This window comes from Talpa occidentalis, unplaced genomic scaffold, assembly GCF_014898055.3.
Source record: "Talpa occidentalis isolate TD23 unplaced genomic scaffold, MPIMG_talOcc4v2.1 talOcc4.3, whole genome shotgun sequence".
Lineage (NCBI taxonomy): Eukaryota > Metazoa > Chordata > Mammalia > Eulipotyphla > Talpidae > Talpa > Talpa occidentalis.
In genome coordinates this window covers 89,960,940-89,978,312 of record NW_023603184.1, presented here as the reverse complement: position 1 = coordinate 89,978,312, position 17,373 = coordinate 89,960,940, and the positions used below count along the sequence as shown (strand labels likewise).

The 17,373-nt window shown below is 35.6% G+C and overlaps 1 protein-coding gene across 3 annotated transcripts in view; it reads right to left on the bottom strand.

Annotated features, from left to right (window-relative positions):
- The window catches only part of GPD2 (glycerol-3-phosphate dehydrogenase 2), a 138,261-nt gene that overhangs the window by 63,724 nt on the left and 57,164 nt on the right, over nt 1–17,373 (bottom strand). For all 3 annotated transcript variants that reach the window (XM_037523355.2, XM_037523354.2, XM_037523357.2), the window contains exons 4-6: nt 6,857–6,981; nt 5,483–5,580; nt 3,793–3,956 (exon numbers count right to left, since the gene is read on the bottom strand). In XM_037523355.2, coding sequence (XP_037379252.1) covers nt 3,793–3,956; nt 5,483–5,580; nt 6,857–6,981 — 387 coding nt within the window. The remainder of the gene's footprint in view (nt 1–3,792; nt 3,957–5,482; nt 5,581–6,856; nt 6,982–17,373) is intronic.

The following is a 17,373-nucleotide window of genomic DNA, read 5'->3' as shown; positions in this document are numbered from 1 at the left end:
ATTGGCTTTGCTCTCTCACGAGCTGAATTCATCTATTTGTGTGCTGTGAGTTTTAGGTTGGAATAAAAATGAATATTCTAGTGAAACCTAGGCTTTAATTTCCCCTTTAAAGCATGGATGTAACTAACTTTTATTTGCATTAAGAAAGGCAATGTAATTTCTTGTAGGTTGCTATTTTCATATGTGCATAAGGAATACTTAAGGGCATCATTGGGTATGAAATAACAGACATCTCTCTCTGCCAGTGCTTTGACTCTGAGAGGAATTTAAGACTTCCATTTTATTCTCCAGTTTTATTTTACGGAAGCTTAATGGGTGTATTTAATGGTTTTAAATATTTAATGATTTTTAATTATATCTCATTTTCTCTACAATGGAATGGAATGGATGACTGGAGTCCAACTTGAATGGCACCAAAGATCTACTCTGTGAAGAGGAAGACTGAAGTAAAGTTCATAGAGGAAGACAAATAAGTTTCTGAGGAAACTGGCTATCCTTTCACATCTGGTTCGCCCAATCTCACAGTCTACTAAGTCACCCAAGTCTGTCATGTCTTAAACACTCCTTGCGCTCCTTAAACACCCCTCTCTACCTAGTAACCCCTATACCAGTGGTGATGGTGATGGCTGGGTTCCAGCTGGTGGCCCTTCTGTAGGAGACAGCAAGAAGCTGGATAGGAAACATTAGGGCATATCTCTGTCAGAAAAACCAGTGAGTTGACTGTATGCTTTCTCTAACAGATTGTAAGAAGGAAATAAACCTGGTATGTCACTTCCCATTCTAACTTTCATTTCATATGGATTTTACTGAGAAATTAGACATCTACTTTGTCTGTATTGAAAACGATAGCAGTTATTCCTTCTTATGTGTGTGTATTTCTTAGCCGTTAACAACATAATACGGCAATGGGTTATACCTATGCCAAGCAGAGAACAGCCACTATAACTATCACATCTAAAATTATATAGAATTTATCTTATCTCTATAGACTTTTGTGGAGGACAAGATATTGCCTTAGTCCTATGCAATGACCATCACTATTTAAGAGGGACTGTTCTTAGGAGTAATTAGAAAAATATTTTGACCTTTGTACATTTTATATTTCAGAGGAAAATCTTACAGCCCTAACACACATGTGAGTGTTGCAGGAAGCTTAAAGATTATCTTAGCCAAGGTCCAAGTGAGTAACAATATTTACTGGTCTGATTATATTTTCACACCATTGTGTTTCATGTTTTCCTGGTGCTGAAGTAATTGTTTGATGTATTACCAAAAAGATTTTTCCTTAGCAAAACTTCCTGTAGCATTTAAAAATTTATCTAATGGCTTGTGCCACTTTTTCATCATAATCAATATTATTCCAAGGTGAGAGTTACAAAACTTGTTACTTATGTGCACTTTAAAAGGGTTAATACTATGTTATAGGAATTCATCTCAATAAATTATTTTTGAAGAAAAATATATACATTTCTACCAAGCAGCTTAAATACATTTTAAAATTGTTTGGGTGACTGCTATTACATTCTAAAAATGGTTAGTTATGAAGAGTATTTTTCTTCTTGTTAAGATGGGTTTATCTTATAAATTGCAATATTTAGACTTCATTTGCAATGGTAAATATTGAGAAATTATTTCTTTTCTGCCTCAAACACTTTGCTAGCAGGTTGTTAATACTATTTTTCTGATCACAGGGTAAGGCATCCCTTGCTTTCGCTGAGCACACATTTAGTGTATTTAATTCCTTAAATTTATGCTCCTTTGTACCTTATTTCCATATTGATATTTAAATTGATTATGATATCTTCAGGTAAAGGAATGCGCTACCTGTGAATGCAGTTGTGAAACCAGAGAACTACACTTTACTTTGTGTTCTTGCTTTGTCTCCCCTCAAGCATGACATGGTTAGGCCTGTATCATTTCAGAACAAGGCTAAAAAGCATATGATTTATTTCAAATGACTTGAATATAATTACTTTTCCCCCTTACATTCAAGATGTGAGATCTTACAGTCAGTTTTCAAATATCAGCTTGAAATTATTTCAAAAATGATTTTTATTTTTTTCAATAATCTTAGCTAAACTGATAATTTTGCAATCTGCGGCCAGCTATAAAAGTCAATTCAAGATTAAAGAAAGATTTCCTCCTCTTGATTCAACAGCATAGTATTTCTACTGCATTATGTGGCTTATATTTCCCTTGATTTCTTCATGTAGAATCAATAGAATCTACAATTCTTAACAATATCAAGCCAACATAATACAGAATATTACAAATTGAGATATGACGCCCATCCATCAATATACCTCTTAAGGTAATTAAAGATACACAAGAAAAAAAAATAAGGTAATTAGTGTTCACTACATCACATGCTGGAGAAAATGAGCAAGTGTTTGAAAGGGTTTGTTTGGGAAGGAAGAGACAAAGGGCACAAACACTTCTGGGTCAAGATGGACAGGATGCTATTTGCAGAATGCCTTCTTACTCCTCCTGGACCAAAAACCTCTTTAATATAATCACCCAATAAACTACAGTGGATTACATTAAGGTCTGATTCAGAGAAAGCAAATTCACAGTTAAGACTGTCCTTTAACATGGAGGCTCAATCAAGGGCACCAAAAAAGTAGTTAAGTAATCCCCCCGTGGTGTTTAGATGCTGGAAGGCACTGAAAATGTGAATTTTCTAGCATTTAATGTTTATCGAAGACCCTTAACATTTTTCTAATATTATTACTCCTAGGACATTTTCTTGAATTTGTCCCCATCGCCCCCTCTGCACATATACATTTTGCACTCACACATGAAGGTCTGACAGACAGCAAAACTGAATCAGAAACTAACAGTGACAAGAAGAAAAAAAAGAGGTGGGGGTGGTTTGATAATATCCTATAATATTAAGTACAAGTATCAAAGGCACCTGAAAAAGCAGAACACAAAAAATATTTCTTCAAGCTAAGAGTTTAGATAATTAATACTAGATACAAAAGATCTGATAATGGGGGTTAAAAAATGAACTCATCTACAAAGCATACTCTGTCCTTTGTGCCACAAAATTTCCAAGAGTTTTTGAGTTTTTGAGTTCAGGTGTCCCCTTATAAATGGATATTCTCAGACTATTTCCCAATTCCGTACAGTCTTTAAAACTACAATAAAATTTCACAAGTCGCTTTTCTTGTTCTGTTTTCTACTGTGGTGATCTAGGGATGTGTTAAGTGGTTAGGTTCCTCAAATAAAAGTGTACAAAACTAGATTGTTCTCTGTCTCTCTCTCCCTCCCCCCCCATACACACACGCAAAATGAATAAAACTGAAACACATGGCAAAAGTTCAAAATGTGTGTCCTGTGCAAAATAGACATGTCAATTTCAGGCCAGAGGGCATTTTCCCCTAGGCTTATAACCCCTTGAAAATAGAGGTTCCATCTAGAAAAACTAACAGTTCCTCAGCTGCTTTCAACACTATAATATATTCATAAGAGAAATACTTGCTGGCAAACATGTAACAAATTAAATGGCACAAGGGTGGAGTCCAAATTCATGACAGGAAAATGTACCAAATCAACCATGAGTTACAAAGTAGAAGTGAAAGAAGAAAAGGAATATGCAAAAATAAACAATATTAAAAGGAAAACACTATGAATAGTTTTTCAACTAATAGTAGAGAAAATGGAGAGTATGTGTGCACATGATTTTTGAGCTATGTAAGATTAGCGTTAAAAGTGAAAGCAAAACGTTCTTAGTAAGAATAAACTATAAGGGCCATGAATAAGAGTACTTTGTAAAAAAAAAGCACATACCATCATAGTAGACAATTGCTCCTACTAGTTTGTCCTTCTGGAGCATTGGGAAATGCTCAAGGGCTCTTGATTTGCTGAGAACATAACTACTTTTCAGGCAATTGCTTCCTGCAACCAGATCATATAGCTTGATTCCTACCCAGTAGTAAGGTAACTGCCACCACCTACAGTATAAAGAGGAGGAAAAATTTCTTCAGAGTACATTACAGAATGTCACTTTAGGTGATAAGATACTTTTTTTTTTAAGATTTATTTATTTATACAAGAACTGGGGTACAGGTCAGAGGCGCGGGAAGGTGAGAGAATACACCAGAGACAGAGCTGGGAGCAGAACAGGCAGATGGACAGAAGACACTACTGAGGAGAGAAGCGGGCAAGGCAGGAGAGGTCTGCTGTGCCATGTGGGATTCTCCCCAGCCATCTGGGAATCGAACCCACGCTGCAGAGACTGAGCACAGCTTCACAGCATGGCTCAACCCGCTGCACCACTGGAGAGGCCCTGATAAGATACTTTTAAGCAAAGAAAATTTTATCTAGATGGGTACTGCAAAAGAAACAAGAGAAAACTGCATGACTTTTTGATGACAACCTAGTGGAATTCTGTAAGTAAATGAAATCATTTGTAAGGCAGTGGACTTGGTCCTACCCTGGTGGCGCAGCGGGTTGAGCGCAGAGCTGTGAAGCTGTCCGCAGCCTCTACAGAACAGGTTTGATTCCCGGCCAGCCTGCAAGAACCCTACATGGCGCAGCAGACCTCTCCTGTCTCGCCCTCTGCTCCACTCAGCAGTGTATTTCACTCAGTCTGCCTGCTCTGTTCTCAGCTCTGTCTCTAGTGAATCCTTTCACCCTCCTGCACGTCTGACCTATATCCCAGTTCTTGTATGTATGAATAAATAAATCTTTTAAAAAAAAAAAAAAGGCAGTGGACTCAACCTGGCTACATATTAGAATTCCCTAGAAAGCATCAAAAGTAATACAGATGCTTGGGACTCACATTTCTAGAAATTTACTTAACTAGCTTTGGTAGGGGAACTACATGACTCTAAAGTACACCCAGAGCAGAGAATCACTAATTTAATCTATGACAGAGTATAGACAAAAAATATGAAATTTGTTTCTAGGTCCCCACAATACTCACATGGCTAACACTTACACGGTTCAATTTTATATTATCTGTATCCAACTGAAGGTGACTTCACAGATAACTCTAATATCAGTAAAATTGGATTTAGTAACTGATAGTCAGATACCTCCAAACCAGTTTTTCAGTTTTCATTAGTTTATAAATTTAAAACTACTCAAAATGGTTTAGGATCAGAATTAGTGCATATTAGGTTTGGATTTTGCAGCAGGATACTATCTGGCTTTGCATTTTGGTCTCCAAATGACCTCCTTACATTCCCCAGTGCAAAAAAAAACTTCTCTTCTACACATCATCAGAAAATTGGATACAGAAATTACTAATTACACATATAAAATACAACCTCTTTTGCTTTGGAGGTATAGCCCGTAGAGATAGGGCAGAAGAGAGCAACTTAGGAAAAGCCACATTTTTAAATATAACAAAGGAAATTATTTGAAAATGATTAACTAGTACAACCAATCAAAACTACATTAAGAAACATACATTAAAACTACTGGACTATTGACCTCAGATAAGCAAATAATAGAAAGATATCAAAGGGCTTACTTGTATACTGGAAGCATTATAGGCAGTGGAGCTGATAAATGGGGAGCAATTTCTAGCAGGTTGGCACGCTCGTGAAGGGCTTCTTTTACCATCCTATACTGAAAAGCAAAACAGAGAAAATTAGTTTGGCAGTAATAGATCATAATATTTTCAAATGGCAAATAGACACCCTGCCAACTGATTGATACACAGAAACCTCTCTTACCTCTGAGCGAGGATAGCTCCCTCCTAATCAAATTTCTAATAATACATCATGCTGTCAACCTGAAAGATTTTTTAGAAACCTTAACTGTATTTGCATAGGAGAAAAACATGCTGTCAGAGTTCCCAGGTGTAAGATATTTTCCTAACTTGAGTTAGAAGATTATTGTAACAATTTATCTTGCATTCTCTGTATTGTCCCCTTTCACAGTTCCCTATATTTCTCATGTAAGAGATAACAGATGGCTCAAATTCACACTCAACCTTTCCTTCTTGTCTCCACTAACCCAAGCAAAAATGACACTCAGGAGTTGAAGAGTATTTTACAGATTATAAAAAAGCTTTTGTCTTAACTCCTTTAGTCATCATGATGCTCTCTGAAGAGCCAACATTACCATTACAATATTAATTTTACAAATGAGAAACCTGAGGCTCACAAAAATTGAATAAATAAGCTGGAACATACCACAAGTCATCTGATTCTAAATCCTATACTCTGCCTTGCATCCATCCTGATGCCAAAAAGATGTAAGAAAGAGGGGCAGTTCAAAATTGACAATGTCAAGTGAGTGCTACTGTATTTTTCATATATGAAAAGCAGATAAAGAGTTCAGATTTTTTTTTGGGGGGGGGCGTCCCTCTGGGAAATGTCACCTTCCACACTGACTGGGCAGTTTTCAAATGGTGTCAGACTGGACAAAATAAATTGCTACATAAGGTAAGCCTAACTCAGATCACCTTTTTCTTGAGAGTATTTCAATGACAATATGAACATATGATTTCAGTTGCAGTTAGGAGGATCAATTTAATATTCCTTCTGTAATGCAATACAGCTCCCCTGAAAATTCTTTGGGAATAGCAATTTGGTGGCCATTGGCAAAAACAAAAACCAAAACCAAAATTGTTATAAGACAACACATCAAAAAGTGATTTTCAAAATCTATACTTTGACATGTCTGTGTAGGAAATTATGTTTATGATCGCTCATAAACATAATATTACAGGAAAGAACTGGAACAGCTCTTCTGAAAGATAGTCCAGCAGAATAGGTATTTCCACAGGAAGAAATGTTAAAAAGCCATAAAAAAAAAAAAAAAAAACCTCATTTAATTGGTTAGAAAAAAAAGAAAGCATAGTTGCAATTTTTGTTTAACAACCAGCATACACAATTACCTGCTCAATATCTAACTTCATGATAGCCTTCTGAAGATATCGCACACCACCATGGATCAATTTAGTGCTTCTGCTGCTGGTCCCTGATGAGAAATCATCTCTTTCTACAAGGGCTGTTTTTAGTCCTGTGTAACCAGAAAACCAAATTAACTTCTTAAATTACACAATTTGTATGTAATTCATTAAAGGCACTTCTCCAGGGTAGAGACAATCACAAGAAAAATTGCTCTGAACATGGATAAATTTGTATTCAAAGTGCAGTACACTGTCTATGTTATAATGAAGAGATTTTAGTCTCTTCCTAGGGGAAAAGTCAAACCAGAACTAGAAGCATATTAAACTGTGAATGAATCACAAACTAGAAAATATTACAGTATAATTTCATGGTAGTATCATAGACTGGTGCATTTAGGGGGTCAAAGGAGGGCCTGGCACCCAACTTTTCCCATGTAGTGTTAACTAGTATTGTTACAAAGTGTTCTGGAACTCACCCCTCACCCAAACACATTCCAGCCCCTCATCTCTAGTCTACTCTAAATTAAATCTGGACTAGACTTCCTATTTGCTGGCTTCTTTTTCTAGAGTGATATAATAATGGGTACAAAATGAGAAAGGAGAAAAAAGAAATCAAGAAAGAAGAAAGAAGAGAATAACCTCTGATACTGAGGAGTTTACAGTCTAACTTAACACAAACAAGTACAATTTTACAGAATTGAAAGCAAAACTACAAGCCAGGACAATGAACCCAGTGCAGAGGATTCACAAGTAAAGGAAAGAAAATATTCTTGGTAACAAAAAACAAAGATAGGTCAGTTGTAGAAAACATCAATCCACCCACAACCCCGTATTTGAGGGTATCAATAAATCTCTTAAAAATAAAATTGCTGGGTTTTGTTTTATTTCCTTGCAGAGACACCAGGCCTGCATCTTCAGGACTGGGTAAGGCCAGCACTACTATAAGTCCCACATGCTATTTAGAGATGAAACCCAAAACTTCAAAAGACCCAAAGTATACATGAACATCAAGCCATGAGGAATTTTCAGGGCCTGGCATACTCCTGGGGGATATGAGAATGTCACAGAATCCAATTACAATGGGAATATATAACTGGAACAGCTTTGGCTCCAAAAGCTCATATAAGAGAATCTGTGCATGTATTCAGTTCAGAGCCATTTATTACATTTAATACCAAAGGGTCGTTTCTATAACTTTTAACAGTTTAAATATCATACCCAAATGTCATCATAAAATCAGGGCAATCCCCTTAATTCAAAAGGAGAAAATATTTGGAAACTGTAGAGAGAAAAGTAGAGAACTCTGATCTCAGGGCAAAAACTGCCAATGCTCTAACTAACCAGCAAAATAACACAGAAATTACAGGTATTGTAGACCCAGATCACTCTTTTAAGCATTTATGCCAGAAAAAGATCTATAAAATCCTAGAATATTTAGTAAATTTACTAGTGGATATTAAAAAAGTCAGTGTCAGGTGTCCACGAGCGCGTGCGTGTATGTGTATTTAATGTGTGTATGTATTTAATGACTACTGAGTGCCTAAAAGCCAGGCAAAGCGCTGAGGTTAGAAATGAATTAGGCATGAACCAAACTGTCAAGTGGCTCCCAGCCAAAGAGAGGCAAGTAAACAAAGTACAGCAGTTCTATAGGTACTACATTTGAAAGTACAGATGACTCATCTTACTATGAGTTAGAAGTTAAATTCAGTGCATGAACCCAAAATTGTGTGGTCAAGATTACATTTGCAATCTTTTAAAAATGCACTGTCTTGGTGAGCTATATCACCTTTTCTTAGTAAGTCCAACACAGAGAGTTCTTCCAGCACTAAAATAGTGTCATTTACTCTTCAGTTGAAGATCAGATGAGGGAGTTGACATTCAAATAGCATTTAAGAGACAGATTATTTAAATATACCTCTTTCTGAACCTTGGAATCAGTCATGGCATCAAGATACCTGTACCACAAGAGGCCTAGACTTAAGACTGGAGAGGAAAAACAGCCTTCCAACCAGCCCATGGGTCACCCCCCACATGGGCTTGCCCAAAGGGTCCTCTGCAGGTTGCAATAGACAGACATCCTCCAGTAACCCCCACTTTCTAGTATCTAGTCCCCTACTCTGGAGCGTGGGATGGAACTAGCCCATTGCTTCTAACAAATGGTGTATAGCAAAAATAAAGGCATGTCACTTCCGTGATTAGGTTTCAAAAGATTAACTTCTGCTCTTTCCAGTACTCTCTCTTGTATGCTCTCTCATACTTGGATGAAGCAAGCTGTCATGTTGTAAGTTAAGGAACTAAGGGAGGTCCCCAAGTCAGAAGGTCATGAGGAACAGAGATCTCAGTGCTATAAACCATGAAGAACTGAATACCACTAACAGCCATGTGAGATGCTAGCAAACACAGAGCCTGGGAGAGACTTGAAGCCAGAGGATCCAGGCTAAGCACACCCAGATTCCTGACCCACTGAACCTGTTGTTTTAAGTCACTATATTTTGGGGACAGTTCACTGATGACACACTTCCCTGTTTAAACAATAACTGCACTGAAGGTAGTAGTTTTTAATGTACTTAGCAATGGAGACATCAGCAAAGGCTGAGTCCACAGAGGAGTATGTGTTCACGATGGCGGGTGGAGGGAAAGGAGGAGGAGGAGAAAGGGACTTATCATTGGCCAAGGCCTGCTTAAGCAAGAAAAAGGCAAGTGCTCGAAATGGTCTGGCTTTCTACAGGACTGTCGTCACTCATGGGCTAGGGTGCAGGGTATGAGGGACGATATGAAGGACAGTCAGTGGGAGGAATAGTGAAAGGCAGATAACAAAGAGTTTTTCATCCACAGTGAGGCATTTGGATCCTGTCCTGCAGACTATAGTTTCTTAAAAGTAAGTAATATCTGGATCTCCTCAAAAGGAAAATGCTCTGAGAACACAGCTACAAGTCATGGATCATCTGGAGAAGAAACTACTTCAAAACAGGAGGTACAAGATATCGCATCAATGCCACACATGCATGAACTTGAACACCATGCTCAGTTACAAACAAGGTTATTCATTTGGAAGAACAAGAAACTGCTTGTTAATTTTTTTAAATTATTATAAAAAAGGAAGAAAACTTAGCTTTATTCCAGAAGTTCTCGAATATCGTTTTAAGAAATACTACTGTGTTCCTGCCAGGGGAACTGCCCAGGTGTTTTAAACTGAGCGATCAGATTACTATTCCAGAAAGATTTCTCTGACTGCACAGGGGAAAGAAAGGCTCGAGGGAAAGAAAGGTTTGCGGCAGGAGACCATTTGGAGGATGGTTGCCACACCGTACAAGCAGGGCAATGAATGTTCCAGCCTCACCAGTCTGAGGATAGATTTAGAGACTGGCACAAAGAGAGTCTTAGGGTCTTTTGCAGTCAGGGTGGATTTTTTTTTCCCCCCCTTCTCCAAACTGACACATTGTGAGGCAGGGAACTACTCTAGGAATTAGCAAGCCATCTCAGGGATATTTCAGGATATTTAAGTGAGAGCTAACACTTTAAAGCCTCAGAATTGCTTTTACAAGTATTGGACATTTTAAAAAGTTATTCACATGTACTTATGTGAGAAACCCTAGTGAATACCAACAAAAGTTAAAATAGACTTCTCTGTCAAACCAGGCTGTTTTTCTATCCTATTATTTCCAGTGTCATATCATTAAGCTATCCCAGCAGAATTTCTAAAGAGAAATAATATTGCTCATTCCATAGCAAAAAGTAAATAATTTTCATCTTTAAAGCTGAATTGATTTATTAAAGTACCATGTAAGCTAAACTTATTATTAAAAGTCTTTTAGAACTACAAAAGAAATATTTAGAAAAACATTTAAGTTTCAATTGCTATGATATACTAAATATTCTGGATTTCTTGTTTTTCTGTGGATGAGAATGATGGAATGAAGAAGGGGAAATATCTTGCAAAGCCAAGATATTATTAGAACTTATAACTACTTCTCATAAATATATTCCTTAACTGATTAACCAACTATAGCAAAGATAATGAAAATTTTTAAATCCTTATGTCTTTCATGATTGTTATGTAATAAGCCCCTCTCTGTTTCACTTCTCAAAAATCCAAAACCTTTTTCCTCCCCTTAAAAATCACTGATCTGAAAAACAGAATTTAGTTTTCCAATACTTAAAATATAAAGCAAGGAACTGGAAAGGGGGTATGATTTTCTCTTCTTAAAGATAATGAAAAATATTTTTAAGTGACATTCTATGCTAACGTTTTGTGTTCTTAGGTAAAATAATTAAGTTTAAAGGACATCAAAAATAACATAAGCCATGTTCTAAGCAACTACTCCTGGCTGTAGATTTGAGGAACTGGCGGAAGGACTAGGGATATATCTGCCCTCAGAGTAAAAAGAATGGCCTTCCCACACAAAGGGCTAGCTTCTCTGTGCATTCAACAGGAATTCGCTAAACTACATTTTATGGGAAATCGTAGTTTTTGTTAGTTTCTTTTCAGCAGTTACTTTTCATGGAAACAGTAAGCTCTGTTACTCCTGAGATGAGCCAGAACACTTAGGAGTGGTAATATTATCTTATTTTTTGTTTGTATTATTGATTACTTTTAGTAGGTAGTGTCAGAATTTCATGATAGTGGTAAAGCATTAATATATGGAGGAAATTACTCTGAAAATCATAGGTGGAATAACAAGATTACTTATAGTAGATAAAAGTAAACTTGAAATCTACCTTTCAATCTTCTTCTGCCCATCTCTTTGCAAGTAAAAATTGTGTCTGGGTGGGGTGAGGGCTGTGAGCTAAACACAACTTTTTAATTTAGCCTTTTCTAACCTGAATGAGAAACACTCCCACTAAACTAACTCATGGATCAAGACAGTTGGATGAATATAGAGGGATAATTACCATTTAAGGGGAGGAACGATACGACATTTAACTTTCACAACATGAAATAGAACAGAAGTATATTTTAATACCTTTTACTGATTATCTTATTATGCATGAAAAACATGCTCAATATAATAAATGCAGAGAAGTAAAGAGAACAAAATAAAACTCTCCTTGCCATCGCACTACTCAGAGACAACCACAATTGACATTTGAGTGTTTAAATGTTCACATTTTCTATGCACGTATATAATCACACATGTACGTTTTTGCAAAAATAGGATCAGATGACATATTCATTTATTTTTAATATTTTCATTTAACATTGTTTATTGTAAACATCTCTCTGTGTCAATATATATTTTCGCGTAATTTCATTTATAATGTGTGGATAGTATTATATCAAATATTTATAATGATATATTTATCCAATTCTCCATTTGTGAACATTTTAGGTTATTTCTGGCCTTCACTAGCACAGTACTGTAAGCTTATGTTTTTATATAAGCTCTGCATCTTTAACTATTTCATTAGAATAAATTTTCAGATATGGCATTATTTAGAAATTTTTAAATGGAAAGGAATGAGTAATGACTATAAAGTAACTATCAGAGGAACCAAAGTAATAAACACAGAAATCAAAAAAATTAGACACTGTCTATTAGCACCGTAAGCATTGGTATTAAGGCTGCATGGCCCATGAAGAAAAAATGATGTAGTTTAAGGTAAAGGGAGTTTATACTTCTTTAGAAAAGCTTTGGGCACTTACCTTTGGATTTTAAAAGCCATTTCCATTAATAAGAAAAGGAACTAACCCAAAGGCTGAACATTTTATACGAAGGATCAATTTCTCTAAAAAAATAATAACAGTCCTGTAAAGCTGCAAGGTAATCCTGGCTTGTTAATCCTTATAACCCAAATCCTATGCTATAGCCTCTCATTTCTAATCATGAATGTTAGCATTTTATAGAATGGTACAGTAATGGGTTGTTTATTTAATACTTTTTTAATATAAGGAAAGAAACTATTAATGAAAATACTATGTTGTCAGAACATATCATAAACATAATTTGTGCTTCTGAAGTACACACATGAGTGGAGACACAAAAATTTATTATATCATAATATTAATTGCAATAATACAGTTTCAGGGGGTTAAGAGTTGCTGTTGTTGCTTTCTTTTTACTTTTTTATTATATAAATGGCCAATGTTTGAATAGTCAATGTTCAAAGAGAGAAGGAATACCCAAAAATATTCTTCTTTACAGAAGGGGATGTGTTAAAGGCTGAACTTACAATGCCATATTGATCAAAATATTATTAATAACAATATAATAGCAATAAATGAGTATCTGGGTTAATTTCTGTTTTCAAAAAGATAGTACTTATTGGGGAAATGTCTGAAATGTATCGCAAATTGAAAAACAAGTTGTGAAGAATAAGTTTGTTGTATTTGTGTTTAAAGCAGAAAAAAAAAACACTTTGTGGTCTTCATAAGACTAGAAGACTTCTGATAAGATACATGGAGCATCTTTCAGAACTAGCATTAGTTACCTCTGGATTTTGTAATTAGGAAGTCAATGGAGTATTATTCTCTATAGAGAATTATTCTGATGAGAATTAAAGGTAGCAGCAACAACATGTATAGAGTTGAATGTACACAGCAAGAGTGTTACAAAACCGATTCAATAAGAAGAAAGGGAATGAAGGAAAAGAAGTACAAAGTGGAGGGTAAGAAACACAAAATAAACGCATATTGATCAAAATAAATGGAAATGGGGTGAGGGAAGCAAATATTGTTTAAAAATGAACAATGATGCAAAAAATAAAAAAATAAAATAAATACATAAATAATAAAAAAAAATTAAAAATGAATGGAAATGGATTAAATTCAACTCTATGCTGTTTATAATAAACATAAAAACAAAAGGATATAAAAAAGTTGAAAACCTGAAATAAACCTCTGTATGACAGGTGATGAATATTTTCCCAATTACACATGCGATTGCTTCATTGTATTTTTGCTAAACTTGGGGTTATATTTTGGTAAGTTTTAATTTTTATGAAATCAAATTTAGCAGGATTTTCCAAGCCAAAAATAACTTATATAGACATCACGTTTAAAAAATTTCTTTCCTTCTCTATTTTTAAAAAATTCACATACACTTCTAACATAGAAGTACACACATATTTGGGGGCATTCTAATACCATTAATGACATAGCGTAAATTCTGTTTTTACCTTGCTCTAAACTTTAGTATTTACCTCTATTTCTGGACTTAAAAACTTTTGTTCCACTGATCTCTATTCCTTTAGCAAACTAATTAAAGAATCTTTAGAACACACTTTATTATCTGATAGATCTCTACCTCCCTTATTATTAGGCTTTTTCAGAATTAATCTGGTAAATCTCATGGGCTTATTTTTCCAGATAAAATTTAGCTCAGTTTCTCAAGTCCTCCCCTTGACTCCTGACAAAGAAAATCATTGTTAATTAAAATTATGATAAATTTACAGATAAATTTTAGCAGGAATTTGTAATCTATTCTCATTAGCAGTATACAACAAACAGCAAACTTATCTACTACCATTCTGCTGTCCTGAAACAGGATTTTCTCTACCCCCAAGGTGGGTGGAGGTGGTAGCGGGAGAGTGAGGGGTGGAGACTGGTAATTCTAAGAATTCACTATCTTTTAAGGCTCTCCTATTTCTGCATTTTTCTGCAATGTACATACCTCCTCCCTTTAACAAACCTTTACTTAGGGAAAAGAGAGCTAATTATTATTAGTCTTTATTTATGTATGACAAAGGAGGCTTTCTATAGGGTTAAGATACTGTTCACTACTAAGTGATGATGACAAGATTTGACCCTAGTTCATCCTAATTCTAACCTGTATCCTAAGTCACTCAGCTATTCTGCCTTGGACTTGAAGGAATTACAGAATTTAGGCATTGCTAGCCCGATACCATTCATAAGCTAAAAGTATACAGACATTTTTATACAAGAAGTTACAATTAATATTTCCACCAGCAAGAGGCAGTCTTTTCTGGAATTTGAATTGATTCATAAAAATTCAGTTTACAAATCAGATTTTTAAAGAAAAATGTGATCTCTGAGGTGATTTAGGTTCTCTCTGATACATACACAGCAAGTCACATAAAAGAACAAAAAGAGCTGAAAAACTACCCTAAGTAGCCCTGAGGGAGTGAATGTATCCATCAGCTTCCTCATTCCAACTCTCTTTGGGAGCAAAATGCCTACAACTACGAGTCCAAGTTGTATTTCTCCTCAGAAATTGGGCACAGAGGTGTTAATAGTGAAGCAATTTCTATTGATCTTAGAGACCTGCAGGAGAATGTAAGGAGAATTATGGGCGTTATGTTTATAAAATAATGCTCTTAAATGAAACAAATGAAAACTGATTCCCAAGAAAATGCAGATGGTAAGAAAGCAAATAAATGTTCATTATGAACACATCATGATTTTCTCTTTTTCTTCTATTATCTTTGTTTATCTATTACCAAAATTGCACTTGGGCATTGAATTTTATCAAAAAGCATATGCAAACATTTTTATACAAGTCCTTTAACATCTAGTGGCTCCCCCAAAACTTTGATATCCTGAAAAATCTAATTATTACTGGTAACTTTAAAAGATCACAGTAATTTATTTTTGTCAAATGTGACTAAAGATTAATGGATACAATCAGGAATAATTTGGTAAAAACATATCAAATGCAGAGAAAGCAAAATTTGTTGTTAACTGAAGCATCAAATATAATAAAAGAGCAAATTCCATGAATGAACAGCAACAATGCACAATTCATTAACCAAATGCCCATGATTATTTCACACTTCAGAGGGCTACTGATATGATCAGAAATTGTAGTAAAAGGATAAATACAGATTGACTTCAGCATCTCTATACATTTTAATTATAAATGGTATCCCCAGAGGGCTATCAGCATAATAGAAGAAATACAAACTAAGGTTTATCCATCCCATTTTAAATCATAGTTCCATATACATAAAATGAGACATTCAGCCAATTATTTTAAAAGACAGAAATCAATATGCCAAGAGATATTAAAAGTATATTATTTTTCTTAGCTGTTACTAACTATATATAAATTCAAAAATCTGGTCAGTGTTCAGGCTCTAGAACCTCTTATCTCCTCCTCTTCATCATCATCATCCCCCACAACCATGTTAATGCATTAGCTCATGTCCTAATCACTACTGAATGCCCTTCACTGCCCAAAGGAAAAAAGTATTTGTTCAGCAAACATGAATAAACTATAAGCTCCTGAGGGCAAGGCCACATCTTATTAATCTTGTAGTCTCAGAGCTGGTTCAGTATTTGACTCACAAACAGTATTAATTTTAGATAGAAAAAAAGGTTTTTGGATACAACCTAATGAATCATTAACCCAAACAGTATTGGGATAAATTTTCCTGCTGTTAAAAAAAGAATATGATACACATGTACAGACTGATAAAATATACTGTTATTTGAAAGAAACACAGCAAGATAGTAACTGGTATGACCTTGTCTACGTTTTTTAAAACATAAATCTAGGAAGTACAAAGAAGCAAGTATAAGTGAGACTTTTCAAAAGGAAGGAAGGAATAGTTCTGCCTAGCCAATGCTCATCACCAAATTTAACTCGTTGGTATCTCCAAGTGGCCTCTCCAATAAAGTCCAAAGGTCCTCCCCTAGCTAATTAGGCCCATTCCTATCCACTCTTCTCTCTTATTCTCTCTTACATGGCCTGGATACTCCAAATTAAAACATGTTGTCTTACACACACACTGATTTCAGATGGTTCTCCTCCATTATACCTCGGAGACTTTCAGCACGCAGTGTTTCCTATTAAAATTCTATGACTATGCTAAACCCTTGTGCACTGCTGGTGGGAATGTAAACTGGTGCAGCCATTATGGAAAACAATATAAAGATTACACAAAAAAGTAAGAATGGAAATCTATTTCATTTATGTGTATTTACCCAAGGACTATTAAAACACAAATTCTAAGAGACATATGCATTATTTTCAATAACCAAGATATAGAAACAACCTAGATGCCCACTGACATATGGTAGGACAAAGAAGATATGCCATATATAGACAATGGAATACTGCTCAGCCATAAGAAATGGTAAAATTTGTTACGTGTGACAACCTGGAAGGACCTACAGTGTATTGTGCTTAGTGAAATAAGTAACACAGAAAAAGACAAATACCCTATGATTTTACTCATATGTGGAAGATAAAATAAATGAACAAACAAAAGTAACTTTTAGGGGCCTCCCCTGTGGCGCGGCGGTTGAGTGCTGGGTTGCGAAGCTGCCTGCAGCCTCTGCAGCGCCGGTTCGATCCCTGGCTGCTCCCAGGCCACTGAAGGAGGGTCCCATATGGCGCGCAAACTTCTCCTGCCGCCCACTGCTCCCCTCAGCAGTGTGTTTCGTCAGTTTGCCTGTTCTGCTCCCCACTCTGGCTCTGGTGAATTCTCTCACCCTCCTGCGCTTCTGACTGTACCCAGTGCTTGTCTAAATAAATAAATAAATAAATCTTTAAAAAAAAAAAAAAAAAAAGTAACTTTTAAATTACAAGAAAAAGTGGTGG